Source organism: Protopterus annectens, chromosome 2.part2 (assembly GCF_019279795.1).
Source record: "Protopterus annectens isolate FY-2018-M chromosome 2.part2, PAN1.0, whole genome shotgun sequence".
In the NCBI taxonomy this organism is placed as follows: domain Eukaryota; kingdom Metazoa; phylum Chordata; order Ceratodontiformes; family Protopteridae; genus Protopterus; species Protopterus annectens.
The window spans coordinates 329783891-329805795 of NC_056730.1; the positions used below are offsets into that span (position 1 = coordinate 329783891).

Genomic DNA, 21905 nt, shown 5'->3' on the forward strand with positions numbered 1-21905 from the left:
ATTCTGCAACAATATAGTACCACAACTTAATGTACTACAGTACTACAAATTATTTCTGTCTACCGTAACTCACTCAGCATTTCAATGTCAACTGAAACAAGAGTACGTTAAGTCACTTAACCAGGAAGTGCTCCCAGACTGACCCTTAACAAGAAGCACTTGTGCCTATTGTGTTTACCTGGTTATACCTTGCCTGTAATGTAAATATTACTTCCTGGAAAGACGGGCATGTAAGCCAGAGAATACCCCATCTCTGGAACAGCCTCCCCATCCATGTGAAGCAGAGTTCCTCCCAAACCCAATTTAACAGCAACTTGGACAACTGGATGGGAACCAGGAAATTCATCCCTGGTTTGGCACCCATGTCTCTAATGGACACAGACAACCTGTAAATGTTTCATCTCCCAAACACCTGCTCAGAACTTGTCACAGATTTGGGATGCATGGCTAGGCTTAAAAAGGCTCTTGTGGTCGTTAGCCTAGTAACACCTATCAACCTATAAATAATCTATAAACTCACATGATAATTTCACTCCAAGCTGTATTTACAGCATTCCATGTGCAAACATTCTGTTTCCCCACAACAAACTGCTGTTGAGATAAATTTTAATGTGGGATAGTAGCATCATTGAGCCTTGCTCACTAAAGGACATTAATTTATTTTGTCATATTAGCCACTGATAAGTAGGAAAGATCTCTCCCCTACCTATCTCTCGACCTTTACAATAATCCTCCACGGTATCTATATAATAACTCAAAATGGATCAAAAAAGACCTTGGACACAGTGTCAGAAAAGTACATATCAAGGAAAAAAACAGTAGCAGTTACCTCAGTGATGTCCTGCAGTCGCTGCTTCACCTCTTCATTTGACATTTCTGATTCGGCATCTGCATTAAAAAGATTGCAAGTTTAAAAGCTTTGAGCATTTTTGTACAGTGCTCACAATCTTACAAATTACATTTGCATACCTGGAATGAACTGTTAGTAGTCGTGACACTGGAATTAGTTATAGCACATTAATAATGACTGCAGTCTTGTAATGCTAAAACTGTCTTCTCCAAGACTTCCTGCCCTCACTGTTCTTCTACTTTAAAAATATGTCTGCACGCCAACATTATATCTAACTGAGCAGAAGGAATTTTTACACTTTAAACAGCAAGCAAAACACAAAGGCATAAATACACAGCAATGTACGAGTCTACTAAGTTCTCTATGTCATTTTTTTTTTTTTTGGAATTTTTGCCCTCACTGCTTGCTGACCATCAGACCCTCTCCCTTGGTGTACTGGCCCATGCTTTACCTTCACCAGATGAGAGCAGATCAAAAGGGTTCATCATTAAGGTAGGTATTGGGGTGGTTTGAAGCTTTTTCTATATATTTTTTTCTCCAGCTCTAATTGCAATCAACCCAGCAAAGTGTGGGGAAGGAAATGCAGTAGGCTGTCCACAGAAGTCAACCCCTCACTTCTACTCTGGCTTTCCTCCAAGCTTGCCATCCCCCCACCCCCTTGGTGACCTATTCAGTCTTCAACAGTGAGACTCCAACATCCTGTGGCCCTCCAAGTGCATGCAAACTCTACCCCTTGGGAGAGGTGAACAGGCCATGCCCCTTCACCCCTCTCCTTCCATGTCTGTCTTCTTCCAAGCTGGGCAACTAATCAAATCCTGGTCACCTGGGTTGCAGTAAGGGCTCCTTACCTCTGTACCATGGAACTAAGCTGAATCTTCTGTGTCATTCTGATTATGAAGAGGTCTCACACACCACTACTCTTTCTCTTCATCCACTACTGTTCCCTTCCCATTTTGATCACCTCAGCAGATGTGGCCTCTACAACTCAGTGGATGTACATACTTCCACAGACCCACTGCATATTCTATAAAGAAATATGTCCTCATCACAGACTCAGATCCATCACCTTCATTCTGACTGCCATATGTCTGCTTCCTACTCTACTCCATTACTCTGCTGTGATGGTACACTGCATTGAAGTCATCCTATCTTCCAGGTAATGCTGTCTATGGCTGCAATCCTGCCGATTCTGAATTGTAAGTATATGCCCTATTCAACATGGTATACTACTTGGTATAAAAGAATAATGACCTCTGACTCCACAGTACCCCGACCTAAGCTGTTTGCATTTACCATAGCACTTTCACAGTTATTATTACTCCTTGCTCCTTTTCCTGTTATGCATTCCTGAAAACAGCTCCCACCCCACAAAACATACACAAAATAAATATAAAGATGTAAAATCTAGTCAGTTTCTTTCAGATATTCACAATCTTGCACTTGAACCCCAGCTGTCAACATCTTCAACCATTCTGCGAGAGTCTACTTGTCTTTCTGGAGTCTTCCCCATCCCATGCATAAAGAAATCCATCACTATTTTATCAGTTGTGAAAGACTTTTCCTATTACTTAGATATGCCATTGTACCAAATATGAAAAAAAAAAAAAACAAACACATATGAAATCCTAGTTTTTCTAACTTGTGGAGAGGATAACTCCTTACTGCCACCACCTGCCTTCTTATTATGGCTTTCTCACATGGTTCTTTTCTTAGTAGTTTCCTATGTAGCATGCAGTAAAAAGCACTACTAAAGTCTTGGAAAACTACATTTGGTTAATGGTGTCGATCTATCTTGGCCATAACTCAAGTCATAATATTGACTCAGGATGGACCAGCAAGTGTCTCCTCCATGAAGCCAGCAGACATCCAAAGTATTTGCAATTTTACACTTTATTTGGTGGCAGCTATGGACTGCCTGACCTTTACAATCCAGCCACTTTGTTACCTTTATTTCTAGACACAGCTAATCGACAAATTATAGGCTCTTTCAATTTTCTTTTAACAAAATCTTTAAACCCATAATTTGCACATTATCAAACTCCTCCAACAAACGGAAATACCATAGTCAATATCAGATTAAAAAACTGCAATCTTCATACCCATCCTTTAAAAGGCTTACTATCCACCTGAGTCTAAAGCCAACTAAATGATGCGTAGAGTGTGACCTTACTACATACTGCATGTTTCTGTACATTAAACTGGATCACCCTGACATTCATCTGTAGTAGTGTACAGCACAGTTTTTGTCTCAAAACAGATAATGTTGCAACTTTTGTTTTCCTTTCCTTTATATAATTTTTTTCTTAGCATTTACAGCATGATACCTGTCATAGCTCAGGTCTACTTTGTTTTCTTAGCAAAACCTTTACTCTTTCCATGCTCAAAACATTGGTGTACATGTCACAGTCTACTGTCTAGAAAGGGATGGAAAAAAGTGAAAATTGTACTGCCTAATGTCAAAACATCTTTCAAGTTAAGCCATTACTAAGCATCATCCACACATCCAAAGCAGAAACTGTGTCTTTCAAATTATTCTCTAGACCTACAAGAGTATATCTGAACTGTAACCATTTCTCCTCTTCTCTGGGAAAGTTCATATGGTTACAAAACCACCTTAATCTACCTGACTACTGTTCTAGCTGGTGAAAAGATCCTTGTGATGAAAGACATTCAAAATGAATTGCACAACTCCACTGTGTAGCAGACCTTAATGAGGAATGATACTGCAACCACAGGTTGTGACTATGACCAAATAAGCATCCAGCATGGACACACTACCTTCATAGACGTACTGCTATTAATACTCCCATTAAAATAAATCATATAAAGCTGCTTCCTGATGCCCTAAATAACCACTTTAGTAAAAGTCTAAACAATTTGGCTTCTTCCAGCATCTTTCTTGAAACAGGTGCTGTGTACCACCTCTAACACAATTTCTCATTGAAGTTAAGAATTAAACTCCTCTGTTCCACTAACTACCTTTTTACCAATGTCCCAACCATAACACCATCCCTTCCATGACATAAGGTGCTCCAATACCCTCCCTATCACGTTAAAATCATGTAGTCACAAGTACAAAAACACCTAGAAAGCACTGAATGTGCATACAACCCATCATTAGACAGCATCCACCTCAATATTCTCAAATGCAGAAAAAAAATAGTCCAACCAACAGCTTCACCTGTTAAATCTTACCCCCATCTGCCAAAATCCTCTCTCACAGTTTTAAACTGTGCTAATTCTGTCTCTATCAAGCAATCCCCTCCCTTTTGTCAGGACATAACTTCAGACCAATTACCAAAATTCTTGAAAAAACTGACTACTACACTATATCACAAAACATGATATTTCTGTGACAGATAGCATGCCTTTCAACCTAGTTGCAATACTCCTACTGCCATTTATTCACTTGATCATATATACAACAAAATGGAAAAGGGCAAGACAAAGTACAGTTGTGTACACCTACCATAAATGTAGATGTTCGAGTGTCTTCACTGTTGCAGTCATGACTGTAGGGTTCTCCCCTGCCGGCAGGCAGTCCTCGGTCGGCCAGAATCCCAAAGTCTGGGTCCGGCGTCGGCTGTTCAACCATGCTCCCTGACGTCAGAGCGCCAGGAGTACAAAGCTGACAGCCAACACCATCTTCTCCAGTTTTTCTTGCCCCAGATGTCAGGAGTCCCAAAATGATAAAGGTCCCATACCCTTTGCAAATACACCTCAGAAGAATAGTGAAAAAAGGAACCACACAAAAGTAAAAATAAGAGGGGACAGGAGGGAGGGAAACCCAGACTGCAACAGTGAAGACACTCGAACATCTACATTTATGGTAGGTGTACACAACTGTACTATGTTCATTGTGTTTCACTGTTGCAGTCATGACTGTAGGGTAGAATCCCAAAGCTGAAAGAAAGGGAGGTGGTCATAAAGAAGAAGGGGCGGCTAAAAGGCCCTGCAAGACTGCAGAGGCAAAGCCTGCCCTAAACTTAGAGTAGAGAGGTAGATTGTAGTGCTTAGAAAAAGTATGCACAGAACTCCAAGTTGCAGCTTCCAAAATGTCTTTGGTAGGAACTCCCCTGAGGAAGACCGCAGAAGTGGCAGCAGCTCTGGTGGAATGAGTCCGTATACTCCCTGGGATTTGCTTTCCATGGTGTGAATAACAAAATCTGATTCCATGAGCAATCCATTTAGAAATGGTCTGTTTTGAAATGGCTTTACCTTGGGAACTTGAAGCATAAGAAACAAACAATTGTTCTGATTTTCTGATGTCCTTGGTTCTGTCCAGGTAAAAACGTACTTGTCTGTGTACATCCAAGGAATGTAAGATCCTTTCCCCTTTATTTTGAGGAGTGGGGAAAAAGTTGGCAAGTGGATAGTTTGATTTAAAGCCACTTTGGAAACCACCTTAGGCATGAAGGTAGGATTAGTCCTCAAAGACACCCTGTCTTGATGAAAAATAATATAAGGTTCCACAGCCATAAGAGCTTGTAATTCTGAAACTCTCCTGGCAGAGGTTAGGGCTAACAGGATAGCTGTCTTCCAAGATAAAAACATGATGTCAAAAGAGGCAGCAGGCTCAAAAGGAGGCAAGGTTAGTTTTTCCAAAACATAGTTGAGATCCCAAGCAGGAATGGGAGGAGATCTAGGAGGTCTTAAATTCTTAGCTCCTCTGAGAAACTGTCTCATGAGCTGGTGGGAAAAGATTGGAGGGTCTGTATTATAATGAGCAGAAATAGCAGAGGCATGTATCTTAATGGAAGAGAAAGAGAGACCCTTATGTAAGAGATCTGTCAAGTAAAGTAAAACTGAAGGAATGTTCGGAAGAAGATCAGAATCCTGAGCCTGCATCCAGGAACAAAATATTTTCCATTTTCCTGCATAAGATTTTCTAGTGCTAGGACGTCTGGCTTCTAAAATGACATCCATAACCTGCTTGGGTAGGAAGGAAGAAATCAAAGGCCCTGGATTAACCAGGCCGCCAGGCTGAGAGTTCTGACATGAGAGTGTAGAACCTGACCCTGATGTTGGGACAGAAGGTTCGGAGACTGAGGTAAAACCTAAGGGGGCTCCAGACATAGGTTTTTTAGAGTTGGGTACCAAAACTGTCAAGGCCAATTTGGGGCCAGCAAGATTATCATCTTGGGCTTGTCCTGTTTTATCTTTAATAATACCCGTGGAAGAAGAGGAAGAGTCAGAAAGGCATATCCCAAGAGGTTCCTCCAACTGAATGATAGGGCATCCACTTTCCAAGCTTCTTTGTGGAAAGTCCTGGTGCAAAAATTCTGTAGTTGATGATTGAGATGGGATGCAAAGAGGTCTATGTGAGGACATCCCCAGACTGCTGTTATCATCCTGAATATTTTGGTGTCCAGCATCCACTCGTGTGGATCCGAAAGGTTTCTGCTCAGACTGTCTGCCAGGAAGTTTTGCATCCCTGGTAGAAACTGAGCTTGAAGGTCCAGATTGCAAGCTAGAGCTGTGTTCCATAGATCCATGGCTAGTCTGCAAAGGGGGTAGGAATGAGATCCCCCTTGCTTGTTTTATGTACCACATAACTGTGGTGTTGTCTGTCCGTATTAGTAGTCGTCCTGGTTGTAGAAGATTCCTGAAGGCCATTAGGGCTTTCTGAACAGCTAACATTTCCTTTAAATTGATATGCAGGTGCTTCTGATCCTTTGTCCAAAGGCCCTGCAGACAGTTGCCCTGAAAATGGGCTCCCCAAGCATAATCCGACGCGTCCGTGGTTAGAATCTGAGTGGCAGGAGGCAGACAGAAGGGTTTCCCTTTGTTTAGAGTACATGCCCTGGACCACCAAAGAAATTCCTTTTGAAGGCAAGGCAGGACGGAGATCAGTATGTCTAAACTGTGGCAATGCTGAGACCATACACTTTTTAGGTACCACTGTATTTTCCTCATGTGTAGTCTTGCATATGGTACGAGAAGGATGCAGGAGGCCATGTAACCCAGAGCCTGCAGGAATCTCCTTGCAGATAGCTGAGTTAAAGTTGCCAAGGTTTTGAAAGTTGAAGCCAGCTGTAATTGTTTTTCGGATGTCAGAAATGCCATCTGGGTTGTGGTGTTTAGAAGAGCACCCAGAAAAGTTATCTGCTGTGAGGGTGTCAAATTTGACTTTTTTATGTTTACAGAGAATCCCAGGAACTTGAGGAGGTTTTGTACAAACTCTAGATGCTGGAGTAAGACATCCTTGCTGTCTGCCTGAATTAGACAATCGTCCAGATAAGGGTAAATTTGAATTCCCTTGAATCTGCAATAAGCTACTACTGGAGCCAGGCATTTGGTGAAGACCCTGGGCGCAGTAGACAATCCAAAGGGCAGCGCAGAGAATTGAAAGTGCCTCGATCCGGCCTTGAACCTGAGGTATTTTCTGCGTTCCTGCCTGATGGGAATGTGTAAGTATGCCTCCTTTAAATCCAAGGTTACCATCCACGCATCTTTGGATAGCATTGGAAGTAGCTGCTGTAGAGTAAGCATCTTGAATTTTGGAATTTCTAGAAAGGTGTTCAAGACTGACAGATCCAGAATGGGTCTCCATGAGTTTTGCTTCCTGGGGACTAGAAAGAGCCTTGAGTAAAAACCTTGTCCCATCTCTGAAAGTGGAACCAGTTCTATGGCTTTCATAGCCAAAAGTGCTTCCACCTGGTTTAAGGCCTCTGTCCATTGATGTTTTGGAAGGTCTGGCCATCCGCTTGGCCTTGGCAGGGTATGAAAATGGAATTTGTAACCTCTTAAAACCACATCCAGAACCCACTTGTCTTGGGTTATATGAGTCCAATTTTGATAAAAAAGAGAGAGTTTTCCTCCGAGGGGGGCTTCCAGGCAAGAAGTTCCTGCAGCCCAACAGAGGGAGTCATTGAGTTTGTTTCCTATGAGTTTGTGACCTATCCTCTCCTCCCCTAGGGGTGGAAGCAGTCCACTGTCTTGGTCTATAAGAAGCTTGTGTTTGAGGCCTTCCTCTGGAACATCTATATCTACCCCTCTGAGGCCTGTCTGAAGTGGGAAAGGACCAATTTTTAGAAAGCCAATTCCTGCTAAATCTTGGTGGCTGTACTTGTAAGAAATCTTTAACTGTTTGCATGGATTTCGCCTTATCCTCCATCTTTTTAATCACCTCTTCAGCTTTAGATCCAAACAAAACATTATGCTGAACAGGAGCTTCCAATAATTTAGCTTTTACTTGTTCTGGCAAATTTTGTTCCTTTAGCCATGCATGCCTTCTAATGACTCAAGAAGCCTCCAAGGCATCAAATCCACAGTGTAAACCATGCTTCCCAACTTGTTCAGTGGCATGCAATAAGTCATGTAATTCCTTATCATCTGCACAGGCAGAAATGGAAATAAGCTTTTGTTTTAAAACAGACAAGAGAAATTGCTGGTATTTCACCATATGAAACTGACAGTTAAAAGCCCTAATGGAAAAAGTAGCAGAAGTGTACACTTTTTTGCCCCATCTTTCTAAAGATCTAGAATCCTTTTCAGTGGGAATGGGGTTTTTGGCAGAAGCCTTAGGACCCTGAGAAATGGTTTCAGGGTCAGCAGTAGGGTTCTTGTATAAAAACTGGTGGGAATCAGGAACCCTGTAATATCTATCAGGCTTAACAGGAGCAGGAGGAAAAGAGTCAGGGGTTAAGTTAGCCTCTGAAAAAGCATCATCCACAATATCCAAAACATAGCCAGGGGTCTATGTTGGGGGAGAAGAAGAAAATCCCTTAGTCTTTTCTTAGATTCCGAATACTCCTGTCCTTCCCAGTGGAAATGTTCCCTCATTTCATGCAAAGTTTCCCCAAAAGAGAAATCCTCAGGGGGAGAAGCTGAAGGAATGGATTCCTCAGCATCAGAATCCTCATAAGGAGGGAAAGAATATTCCTGGTCAGAAGAAGAAACTGAAGAAACAGAAGCCTGATCAGAGGAATCATAATAAACATCCTACCTTGGCCTTTTATCTGGAGGGGGATGTGAACCCCTAATCATAGTAAGTAAATCCTCCGCCATCTTGAGTTCAGAAAAGGCCTGTGTTGCAGTCTTTGATTTAGAAGGAGTCTTTGCCTATGTCTTTGGCTTTGCCTTTATAAGAAGCTGAGTAGGTCTGAAAACCCCTTCGGAAGCCGGTACCTGCACAGTGGCTCCGGACCCATCCAAAGGAGCATTGTCCGAAGGTCCTGCAATTGAAATATTTAAAGGCCTGGTTGGCTCCTCATGAGAGTCCGTTTCGGCCATCGGTTCTGAAATGGCCGACGACAGGGGCTGCAAAAGCGCCTCACTGAACCTGAAGCTGGCTCCGCTTGTGCACTATCATCAGATTTGGACCTCGGAGGCCTGTCTTTATCCTTGCGACGTTTGTGAACTCCGGTATCCGGAACCGTATCTAGCACAAAACCAACAACTAGCTACGTCGTGGTCAGGGCCTAAGCAAGGAATACAGTAAGAATGAAAATCCTTATGAGGTATTTGCTTCCCACATGAAATACAATTATTAACTTTTTCTGACATCGGAGTGGAGCAAGAAAAAAGTTTCCCCAATGGGGTACTTAGCTTTGAGTGGAGAAGAAAGTCTTCGGACTGAAGTTTATCAGAAAAAATCATCAGGAGTCAGAACTGCTATCACCGCACGGCAAGAAAGACTGGAGAAGATGGCGTCGGCTGTCAGCTTTGTACTCCTGGCACTCTGACGTCAGGGAGCATGGTTGAACAGCCGACTTCGGACCCAGACTTTGGGATTCTGGCCGACCGAGGACTGCCTGCCGGCAGGGGAGAACCCTACAGTCATGACTGCAACAGTGAAACACGATGAACATCTGCTGCCATCTTTCTATACTTAAGGAAAGCATTTGTTACTGTAGATCTTTTCTTGCTTCTGGACAAACTCACTGACACAGTCTTCTCTTTTGATGCCCTGCAACAGTTTAACAACTATCTTTACAACAGCACCGTTAGCCTACTTGGACCTAATAACTCTTACATTACAGGAACTACCACCATAAATGTACCTCAAGGGTCTGTACTCAGTCCTCTTCTCTTTTCTCTTTACATAAATGACCTTATGTGGTACCACCCTCATATCAACTGCATACTATATGTAGATAATACAGCTGTTTCCAATGGTAACAAAGATCCCAGTCTTACAAAAAAATCTTCAAAATGAATTTACAGACATCTGGAATTGTCTTCTTAACAATAAATTTACAGTCAATACTCTAGAAACCTTAGTCTTGCTTTTTGGTAACCCATAAAAAATTTCAACACCCCTACAATTACTATAACTGACCCATCAAGCACCCATTCCTTTTGTCAAGCAACAAAAAGTATCTAGGCCTCCTGTTCAACGAGCACTTCATATTACATACACATGCAGAATCATAAATAACGTACTAGCGCAACTCAAAATATCAACTCAAAATATCTTACCAAATTTCTAATTTACTGACTCCTAAAGTAAGACGGTCTATAGTCATAAATGTCTTCCAACCCAGATTAAAATATGGGTTTCCTATTACTGAACACTACAAAATACCACCCTTCTTCAATCTCTAGAAAATGAAATGTTTAAATTTATTCACCTTCCTAACTACAAAGTAAAAGTGAAACTAGAGTGAGGTGAAGGAGGTGGCCACCCCTAGAGCAAGATGTTAGGGAGGACAACTGACAGATCCATTTTTTTTCAATTGTAAGACATATGGATGTCTTTCTAACCAGGCTGAACAATACAGTAATGGTTAGTTACTTATTTGGAGCCAGGACCTGCCAAATCAGGCACACAATCAAGTCATTACACCACAGCTACCAGAATGATTTCATCATAGTCCATATAGGTGCAAATGACCTCAGACATACCTCCCTGGACTATATGAAGAGAGACATTATGGATCCCTCACACTATGTTTCAGGCTGGTATCAGCCTGACATTCAGCAGCATATTATCATCACCAAGGATGATGACACAATATGAGTAAAAGATGATAGATTTTGACAACGTACCATCTTTCTGTTGTCATTCTAAGGGGATCCAATATTTGTCATCTTGGGAAGACATCATCAACACACCCATGTTGTTTTGCCTAGGACACTCTGCTCCTGTTCCATCCAGACTTTCAAATACTGGCTAATCCATAATTCTTTTGTTTACAATGCCAAATTGACAAACATACCGACATAGCAAAATCAACTCAACTGAACCTCAAGGTGTTACTGCTCGATGTTAGGACCCTAAATAAAATAAAACTGCACTCCCTTCAAGCCCTCCTCACAACTGAGAATATACGCAATCTATCCAGTCATTGAAATATGGTTTAAAGTGACAAAGAGATCCCTGGCAGTGTAAAGTTTCAATGCCTTCTACACTTTTAGACAAGTAGCTTGACAGACGAGAACTAAAGGTGGAGGTGTCTTGATATACATCAATAACAAGCATAACTCTTAGTTAGTCAAACAGGATGACACACTGGAGTTCCTCCATGTATAGACCACCACAGACAAAATCCCATACCATATCTTGGCCAGCTGTAGGTCACCCACCATGTCCCAAGAAGCTCAAAATGCATACTTGGACCTACTGGAGACACACACCATCCAACCTAACACCTTTCTCATGGGAAACTTTAACTACTCCTCTATAGACTGGGAATCCTACACAGCCTGAAATCTACAGGTTCAGAGAGTGCTATACTTTGTAAACAAACATCTCTTACCAAATATTGAATACACCCACTAGAAGCTCCTCAAATATGGGAGAATAATGCACCCCCACACACACAACGTCTCCTCCTCCCTGTTAAGATCCAACCATACAGCATAAAGTCTCCTTCAAAATCAAAATTAACTCCATAACCAGTGACAGTTAGGAACTATTCTAAGATAAGCTACCTTTTATTAAGTGATGGTTTGTCAAAATTCAATGCCCCTCCAATCCACAAGAACACAGCAGCCTAAGCTGAATTGTTCTCAGAAACTCTGTACAACTAAGTCAATGGTTGGACAGAGACTGCTGTACCCAAAAAAAAATAAGCCCAGAACTTGCACCAGAAACAAACAGAATATACAACAAAAGGAATAAAATATGTCAATAATCAGGAAGGGTAATTCCCCTTAAGGTAAAAAACTATCCCAAACATAATAGCTAACTAAGAAGACTAATTAAGTTAAAAAATCAACTCTGAGGTAATGATAGCCTCCCAGGTGGAAGATAACCATACATACTTCTTCAGCTATCTCAGAAACCTCAAGGGCAGCACACAGCATTGTACTGAACTGGTAGTTAATGGTGCCACATTCACAGAGCCTGGTGATATAGCAAACCTGTTAGTGGGCAGTTTCATTTCCAACATGTCTCACCACCAACCCTCCCATAAGAAACACCCTCAAACATAACCCCTTCAATGATAACTAGGGAGCATGTACTGGCTGCACATGCTAAAACCAAGAATACAGCCTCAATGGGCTCTGATAATATCCCAGGATGCCTCCTGAACAGTCTAAAATATGACATCAGGAACCCCTAGAGTCACTATTTAACTTTGTCTTAATAACAGGCTTTGTGCCATGAGAATGGAGGACAGCAATGGTCATCCAAGGAAGACCTTCAATAGATCCATTAGTCTGATTAGTCTTATTTGGAAAGCCATGGAAAGAATTATCATGAAAATTATCAACAAGGATATAGGAGACCTCCAGTCACTGGATCCATCCCAGTTTGGCTTTGTCAAAGAAAGGTCAAGCTTACTGAACCTGGTGGACTTCTTTTAAAGTGTTCCTAAGACAATGGATGAGGGGAAAGCAGTGCATACTGCAAACCTAGATGTGGCTAAAACATTTTATACAATACCCTACTCAGACACTGTCAACAAACTACAGAACTAGGCATAAACAAATGTATAATACTCTGGATAGCCAGCTGGCTCTCAGATAGGACCAAAAAGGTTAGGATCGGTGAGGCCATCTCTACAAAAAGGCCGGTCACCAGTGGAGTACGTATGTGCTCTGTGCTGGGCCCCCTCCTCCTTGACATCTACTTAATGGAGGTCAAAGTCAATGTCAAAGGCCTCTGGCTGACCAAGTTCACAGATGTTTGCAAACTGGGAGCAGTCACTGAATCCTCCCCAAGACAAGAACACCATTTAGGAAGGTCTAACATAGACAAATGCTTGCTGCCAAAGCCACGTCTTAAAACTCAATACCATGAAATGCATTATAATATATTTTGGGAGGTCAGCCACCCCAGGTAACTATGTGATCAATAAAACACCTCTAAAAGCTGACTCACTAGTCAGGGATCTGGAAACTCATGTGTCTAAGGTAGTAAGAAAATCCTTCTATGTTGCTCAGCTTATAAGTAATGGCATGACTTCTAGGTCAAGACAGATCATTGTACCAGTGCAACCCTATTTAAGCACAACTTGGATCAATGGATGAGTAATTGAAAATCCAGCACTGGTCACATTTGGGTTGCATGGCTAGGCTTATAAGGGCCCTTAGTGGTTATTAGACTAGTACACACCTATGAACCTATGATTATCAGCCCCCTCCAAGGCCATTTGGCCCATTCACCCCCCATCACTGGGGTGAGTCTCAGCTGGGAAGGGCCACCACTCAATCACTGGGGGTGGCATGAGGTCCTGTATTTTAACTTACCATATCCCTAATGCATGCATCTGGCAAGGCACAGGGGAGGGGCTTACAATGGAATGATAGCGGAGGATAACCCCTTACTTCTGTGACGGGCATTTCTTACAGGCATCCCATACCCACCCCCTGGGGTACAAGCAGTGAGCTTCCCCATCTTTGCCAGGAGGTTAGCACACTGACCGCTGTGCCACCGACTGCACACAACCTTTCTTTCCTGTTGGAAGAGTCAAAGGGGCCCCACCCCTTCACTCCTTCCACTCCCTGCCTGGCTCCTCCAGTGGCAGAACTTCTACTCAAACCACAGTACAATCAGGAATCCATCCTCTCTGTCATGAAGCCAAACTAATTACAGCCAGATTTGGTGCTTTCGACAGGGCAGCATCAATAATATAAAAATAATCACATTGGAGAATGAGTAATTTTCAGGCATTGACAGAGCTTGAGTAAGAAGACATAAGAAACTTATGTAAGTACGAAGTATTATGCAGAAATGATTTTCTTTTGAATTTACCTTCCTGATTGTATTTTGAATATCTACCTGCCTGACTGTTTTAAATTATTTTTATTATTGGATGAGCAACAACTTTTTACTTCTCTTTTTTCCCACCTCCTTTCAGGCCTCCCTATTCATCCAAATAAACCATATGTCTATAATGTCCTGTTATCTGATTAGTATTCTCCTAGTACACTCTTATTTTCTTTCACTATTCCTAATTTTCAGTGTCTGTCTCCTAATAAAAATTCATATACATCATTCTGTTCTACCTTTATCTTTCTCATGTAAGTAATTACTTTATGCAAGGAACCCCTCTCCATGTGGAAAATAAGATAAGGTCGACCCACCATAAGAGTTTGCAACTCAGATACTCTTCTTACAAAGGTCAAAGCAATCAGTAACATTGTTTTCCATGATAAGAACCTTAAATCAGCCTGATGAGTTGGTTCAAATGGAGCAACAGTTAGTTTTGTCAACACAAAATTACGATCCCAATGAGGAGCCACCTGTTTTATGTAGGCTTTGTATACAACACCCCTTTCAAAAACACTTTTTACATGAGATTGCACTGAAAGAGGGGAAGGCAGACATGCTGAAATGGCAGACAAATGAACATTGATGGAAGAGCAGGACAGGCCAGGGGATAGTCACTCGCACAAATAATGTAAAACCACAGACACACTTAGCCCTGAAAGAGTGCTGATTCCTGTTTTGGCACTAACTAGAAAAGCTGAAAAACTAATATATGATCTTCTAGTATGAGGTTTTCTTGCTTGCTTTAATATCTGCTGCACATACTCAAGAAATATGTGTCAAAGGTATTAAGATTCTTCTATCTTCCAAGCAGTTAGCTGCAGTTGTTTGGAATCAGGATGTATCAAACAACTCTTGTCTTGTGTGAGTAAATCCAGTCTGTGAGAAAGTTTGTGGTACTTGCCCTTGGCCATTTCCTAAAGAAGGGAAACACACTGTTGCCTGACCCATAAGGGAGTCACCACAATGATCTTTAAAGAGTCCTTCAAAATCTTCAGAACTGCCCTGGATATTAGTGGAAAGGATGGAAAAAAATAGAGGAACATACCTGCCCAAGGAAAAGCATCTATTTTATTTATTTATTATTTATTTTACTTTACATTTGTTGACCTGGATAGTCCAACTGGATACAAGTCCATTTTCAGTGGAGGCCCAGGGAGAAAAGCTCCAAGAGAACAATTTTAGACAATAAGATAACAATTGTAAACAATAAGATAACAATTGATTCCAGACAAGGAGAAAAAGAATGACAATTTTTTTAAACATACATAGATTTAGGGTACACAATCTAGGTGTTACAGTGTTTTACATGTTAGTAGCTAGTTATTAACACAGTGTATTGGTTCTAGGCACAACATTCCACATTCTACACAACATTCCTGGGATAGATTACATTGCAAGGAAGAAAGAGAGGTCTAAGACACAAATGTGAGGAACAGCATTCTGTTATGCACTAGGTCACAAGAGTTGGATACATACTCCTAGCACTATTTGGTATAGACTGGAGAATATAGCTGTGGGTAGTATATAGTGCAACATTCTTGGGATAGTAATTTTACCACTACAGAGTTAGTAGGTCCAACTGTGTATCAATTATGGGAAGGTACTATGTTCAGGATTGGTTATTATGACATACTTTATGTAGGTTAATGAAGGTTTAGAGATGAGGTATTAGTCAGGGGTGATGCAGGAGCATAGTCGTTTGTTTAGGAAATACGTTTTGACTAGTTTTTTTGAACATGGTCAGGGATTTGCAACTGGTTATGTGGGACGGAAGGGAGTTCCAGATTTTTGAGATATAGTGGCTGTAGACTGACTTACCAGCCTCATTGTTGAATTTGGAAACCTCGAGGAGATTTTGGGTACTAGATCTTAAGGGTCTCGTGGTGGTATAGGGTTGAAGAAGATTTTGTAGAGCTGGGGTGTTGTCAGAGAAATGTATTATTTTGTGGGCTAAAGAGAGCTGATTGAGTTGGAGTAGTTGTGGTAGTTCGAGCCAGTTGAGTTTTTTTAGGCAGTCACAGTGGCATGTTCTGATGCGTGAGTCTGTAGCAAATTTGGCTATCTTATTATAGCAGCTATCAAGTTTGTTTAGATCAGATTTCCAAAGATTTGTAAGTACAGGGGAGGCATAGAGTAAGGTGGATAGTAGGTGAGTCCTGGCTATTGTAACTTTGGAGTGGCTAGTGAGAAATTTTTTATTCCGATAGAGTAGTCCATGTTTTTTATGTACCTTTTTTATGGTCATGGAGGTATGAAGGTCAAATTAGAGGTGGTTGTCTATATCAATACCCAGTAGCTTGGTGTGATTGGTGGGGTGATTGTGGTATTATTTGAGGAGATTGTGACACTGTCAGGGGGAGGTTTGCTTCTATGGGAGCTAAAATAGAAGTTATGTACCTACCATACGCGCCATGTTAGAGTTCTCTTCTCTCTTCTTTCTTTTTGATGGATGGAGGGCCCGACGATCCCCTCGGCTCCGACTCTGCAGTTAGCTCCCAGAGTTAAGATCGCCCCGAGGCTCCCCCTGAGGCTCCCCTTTTATCCGGTAATACCTCAGGCTCAGCCAGGAAAATAGGCCCAGCCAAAAAAAAAAATAAAAAGGAAAAAAGGAAAGAACCCACAAAAGAAAAGACCAACCTAGGAAGTGACACAACCTGATGAGGAGATATATATATATAACATAGTATATACATAATAAGGTTGGTACATGGTAGTCAGAGGTGGTCATCAAAAGAGGTAGGGTCTGCCAGGGCAGGGGAAGGGAGGAGGGGAAGAAGAAGAAAGAAGAAGAAGAAGACAGGAGGCAAGATCCATGTTGGTAATGGACTTATATCGTAGTTACATTGTTGCTATCTGTTGTTCCTTCGGAGCGCTCTCATTCCCAGTGCTGCCACCAAGGCCCCTGTCACCGGAAGCAGAACTGAGTGTACAACAGTACCTGAGTGGCTGGGAACCAAATTTGGTGCTGTGTCTAGAAATCATGAGGAGTGTACAGTCTTAAAGTATGCACAAGCTGCAGCAGCAACAGCCTGCAGCACCTGCAGCCTGTCTAGCAGGAAGGGAAAGAAGCCAATGCCTCTAGTTGAATGAGCCTTAGTTGAGCTTTGATGCTTTTTCTCAAAAATCTCATAAACAAAGGAAATCAAAGATGATCAAAGATGAGAGAGATATTGATTTCCATACTCCTTCTGCCTTCCTGCATAAGAACAAACACATTCTGCGACTTTCTGATTTGTCTAGTCCCGGCCCTAAGTTGTCTAAGTAATCGTTGTATGATCGTCTAGTAAATGTTAATTGTTAATTTCTGTATAGGGAGATTAAAGGAGTTTCTTTACTATTAGAATTGTTTTTTTTTGCTACTTGCCGCCGAAGCTTGGCAAGAAGTTAAGAGACTCTGGTACTTTAATGTGAAGTCACTCTATGAAAATGAGGATAGCAGAGAGCATGAAGTTCAGAGACTGGAGACCTTCTAGTGGCTAAGAGGCTAACAATTTAAGCTAAGGTCATGAGCAATCTACACGAACACCTAAGGTCAAAAAAAAGAAAAGGGAAGAGTCAAGTCAAAACTAAAGGAGGGTTTGGTCAAGGAGGAGGATTTAGATTTCTAATGGGAGGTAACCCAAAAAAAAAAGGCTAAGAGGGCAAAGTAAAAGATTCCCGATGGCAGAGAGAGGGAGAGAAGCCAATATGAAGATTAGAACAGAAGGCCAGAGACCTCTTAAGAAGTTAGGAGACGAACCTTGGACCGAAAAGTATAAAAAGACGTCAAGGACCCATTGAAAAAGCAAAGAAAAAAGGTCAATGTTCTTGCTTCAAAATGAAAAACGCTCCGATGGTCTAGGGAGATAATTTTTCCTATGGAGGAGGAATGGGAAGGAATTAATCATAAGAGGAAACACTGAGAATAATAGAGTGGAAGCCTGGAGGTTGTTGGAGCAGAAGGAACCAGAGGTTCAGGTTCAGGAGGAGCGATGTATGGCGGATGATCGATGAGGGAAATCAGATGATCTGGAACCAGGTCCAGATCAAAGGAAAGCTAACTGGGAAAAAGAAAAGGGGCTAGAACCAAGCAATGCCAGTATGGTAAAAGGAGGAGCAATGAAGCTCGAGGCATCTGAGGCAATATCAGGATCAACTGGCAAAAGTTGGAGGAGCTGCATAGAAGTCCCTGGCCAAGTGGGGGGATCTTGGACTGGCTTGGATGATGAATATGGGGAAAGAGTGTGAAAAAAGGTGAAAAAAAAGAGCATTTTGCTTGGGGTTTCAGCAAAAGCGTCGAGCAAGGCAATTTGGAACTTTCTTCAGAAAACTTTTCTGAAACTGAATTTTTTCAGAGACCACTGTGGAGGCATGAGAATAGCTCCGGATAATTTGTCCGCAATGACATTGACTCCTGGATTGCAGCGCTACATCAGAAACCACTGCCAGAGAAATTGGGTAGTGGATCTGGTTCCTCTGCTGTTTGTTGATATACTCACAGGGTTATTGGATCTGGTTGATTTGTTTTGTGACATACATATCGAAGAGAGAAAGGCCTGCAACGCCAGCACGGCTCTATTGTTCTCAGGTTTGAAGACAGTCAGAAGGTGTGAACGCATTGCTAACTGCTCTCATCTCTGTCTTGCGATGATGCCGCCCCCATCTGCCTGAACCATGTTATGCCCCCAATGCATCTGTTCTGGATAATGCCTCACCACCCGAAGGGGAGGCAAGCGAGAAAGTTAGCACCCTGAGGGGAGGAACAAAAGGTCTTTTGTGTAATCCAGCAGGTGGTGTAATCCATCGGTGTTGGAGGTGATGTGGGTGTGAGAAGTTGTTGGGATGAAGACATGTGAGAGCGTTGGTAATAATAGGTAAAAGAGCAAGCACCATGGTGGCTATCAGATGAAGAAATGACCAGCTACCAAGGGATATAGCTACTACCATGAGAGAGAAGAACTGCCATGTTGCTGTGGCTCTGATTCTGTTTTCTGGCTGATGAGCTGACCCTGTTGGTGTGTGTTGAATGCTGGACATGCTGACTGTGGCCAGAATTGCTTGCTGAGCAAATTTAGTAACGCTGACTGCACAATAAAGACAATTTTGACAAACAGACTTTTCAAGTAGCAGGCTACGTGCCGGTAGAAGTGTCCAAAGTGTAGTAGAAGATGCAGTGTGCCAGCTTGGTGCAGGGGTTGTGCCTAGAGCAGTCGGACCGGTAACTTTTATTCTAAAATCAGTTGACGCCTCTTAGACAGCCATGCATTCACTGAAATGCGGGCTGTAATTGAAAAAACCTGTGGCCTGTCCATCCTGGGCAGGACTGGTTGGACTATGACTGCCGGACAACCTGAAGCAGAGAAATCTGTTCATGTTGTGGCACAGCCTGTTGACTGATCATCTATAGGTCTATATCCAGTTGTATAGAGTCCTTTCCAGTTGTCCTTTGACAGCCAAAAAGTGGACCCTTGAGAACTTTGTTTGGACAGACTTCGCTGCTGTGTTCCGATCCAAATTGTTTCTTTGGACCTGTTTTCTTTTGGAAAACTAGCAACAATTTGGAGATAGAATTTGCTTGCCTTTGGAGATCCTTGGCTGTCTGCTTTTTATGCTTGAATTGATTTTTAATGCAACTTTGTCCCTTTGGATGGAAGGAACTTTCTGGAGGAACTTTTTTTTCTTGTGGAATGGCGCGAGATCGCTTATGAAATAGCTTGAAATGATGGACTGTACCCCACTGTCCTTGAGTTGAGATCGCCAGGGACAAGGGAGTACAGTGATCTTCTTCCCCATCGCATCCGTTCTTGTGGACCTCTGCCCCTAGGGCAGAGGGATGTTGAAAGGCTTACTGTAGGCCGTTTCTCGATGCCCCCTGCCTCATGGACTCGCCTCTGCTCTAGCCTGCCTTATCCCTGACGCAGCTGCCCCTGGTTTCCAACCCCACTGCAAAGGCCCCTTGGGAAAAGGAGAGAATAAGATCCGGAACCAGATCTTTTGACTTTCTGGCTCTCCACCTTTAGCCTCTCCCGTTCACTTGAGGCAGAAAAAGTTAGAAAGATCAAGTCTCATCTTCTCAAGACCTTGTTGGGGTTCAAGTCAAAAGGATACCAAAAAGGAGGATCCATAGTGATAGAGCCAGACAAAAGACATCCGGAAGTTGCCTTGCGCTCATCAGGGTCAGGTCCGAAGGCATGCACCTGTTACTGCGCTCTACCCGCTCCCCCAAGCGGCCACTGAAAGCCGCATATGAAAGAAGGCGATGAGGAGTTAGCTGCTGAATCACTTTGCTCTATGAGTATCCTATCTTGATCTTTAGCTGTGACAGCTAAGGGATCAAGCTAACATTCTTACAAGTCTTCCGCTGAAGGTAGTGAAATGAACAGTGAAATGACAGAGGAAGTAGAACTAACGCTGATGAAAAGTCGCTGATGAAACATCCGCTGTTCCGTATCAGTCCATCACCCCAGGATCCTTTGGGAACAGAAAATTGAAGGATCATTGTTCCTGGTGGCAGCGCAGAGCTACCACCCCCACTTGTATCCACCAGCTAACCTGGAGTCAAAATGTCCCTGGCCGTAATCGCCTCAAAACTTTCCTAAAGTCCTGGGGTGGTAAGGGCAGGAGTCAGGAGTCAGCTCCAGCCAGAGTAATCTGCATCGCAGTATCAAGCAAAAGGCACAGGAGGAGGAGGTGGGGAGAGGCGAGCCCAACGCTTTCTCTTACAGATCTCCTCCAGCTGAGGGAGGAGGCCGAGCCAATAAGATCCCCAGGTAAGGAAGTAACCTGTGATGTCGTGCCATAGGACATCTTCAGAGGGGGAATGAGTCTAACCTTCAGTCTGGCTCAACTGTGTCAGGATCCCTAGACTCAGGTGCAGGAGAGTGCTCTGCAGTCCACCTGAGGGCCTAGGGGGGGCTCTGAAGAGGCAAGAGAGAGAGCGAGGGGAGGATGAGGAGCCCCACTGGGGACTTGGAGGGAGCTGGCTCTCTGCAGGAGGGAATGAGGGGAGTGGTAGAAAGACGGAGAGGACTGGTGGGATGGAGAGGGTTCTGGACGGCGCCGGTGGAGATGAACCAGGTTCCAACACAAGCTCAGAACCCCGGCAAGCTCCTTGTCAAAAGCTCCCAGAGGCAGAGCCGTCTCGAAGCTGAAAACCCCAGAACTGTCGGAGGAAGTCGAGGCCGATGTCGCTGCCGAAAGGACCGGAGCCGAAAGCGCGGTCCGATAAGAGCGTGGGGGAGACCGGGTCCGAGACCCGGGCGCCGCAGCAGACAACGCGGGAAGTCCCCAGAGAGATAACGACTCAGAAGAAATTGAGCAGACGAACGCCAGAGTCCGATTGTGAAACGGTCAGGGCCAGCTACAGTTCGTCAGCCGAACGCCATTTTGAGAAATAGAAAGAAGCTCCCAGCAGAAAACGACTCGAAATAGACTTAAGGGGCGACTGGATGACCAGGGCTCTGAACTCACTCGCCAGTGAGTCGACTTAAGAGAGAAGTATCATACACTCTAGGAGAGTAGAAGTCCCAAAGTATTTTCTTCTAGGGAGGAGTGAGAGACGAATGAACGCTCAGAAGAGGAGATGCTCCAGCGAATGAACGGAGCCAAGAGACGATGACCAGACCTTTTCCTAGTTGCCTATTTAGTGACCTAGTCCTTTAATGACTCAGTGATTTTCATAACTCGCTCGGAGCCGGCTCAGGGGTTTTAAGAAACTGCCAGAGCCGGAGCCGACGCAGCTGTGTCCTTGATGTTGTAAAAGAAATCGGGGTGTGCCGACCAGGGCCGAGCAAGGCTGCGACCTAAAAGGCTTCTGGGGGCCTCCTGCCCCAAGTAGCTGGAGATTTCTTAAGCAACAAGCCAGCCAGTATAAGCTTATGCAGTCTTTCCTGCAGTCTCAGCCTCTGA

The 21905-nt window shown here is 43.1% G+C and overlaps 1 protein-coding gene across 1 annotated transcript in view; it reads right to left on the reverse strand.

Annotated features, from left to right (window-relative positions):
- Positions 1-21905, reverse strand: part of CCDC125 (coiled-coil domain containing 125) — a 1485470-nt gene that overhangs the window by 1379329 nt on the left and 84236 nt on the right. Inside the window, exon 2 of the mRNA XM_044063882.1 lies at positions 830-888. Coding sequence (XP_043919817.1) covers positions 830-888 — 59 coding nt within the window. The remainder of the gene's footprint in view (positions 1-829; positions 889-21905) is intronic.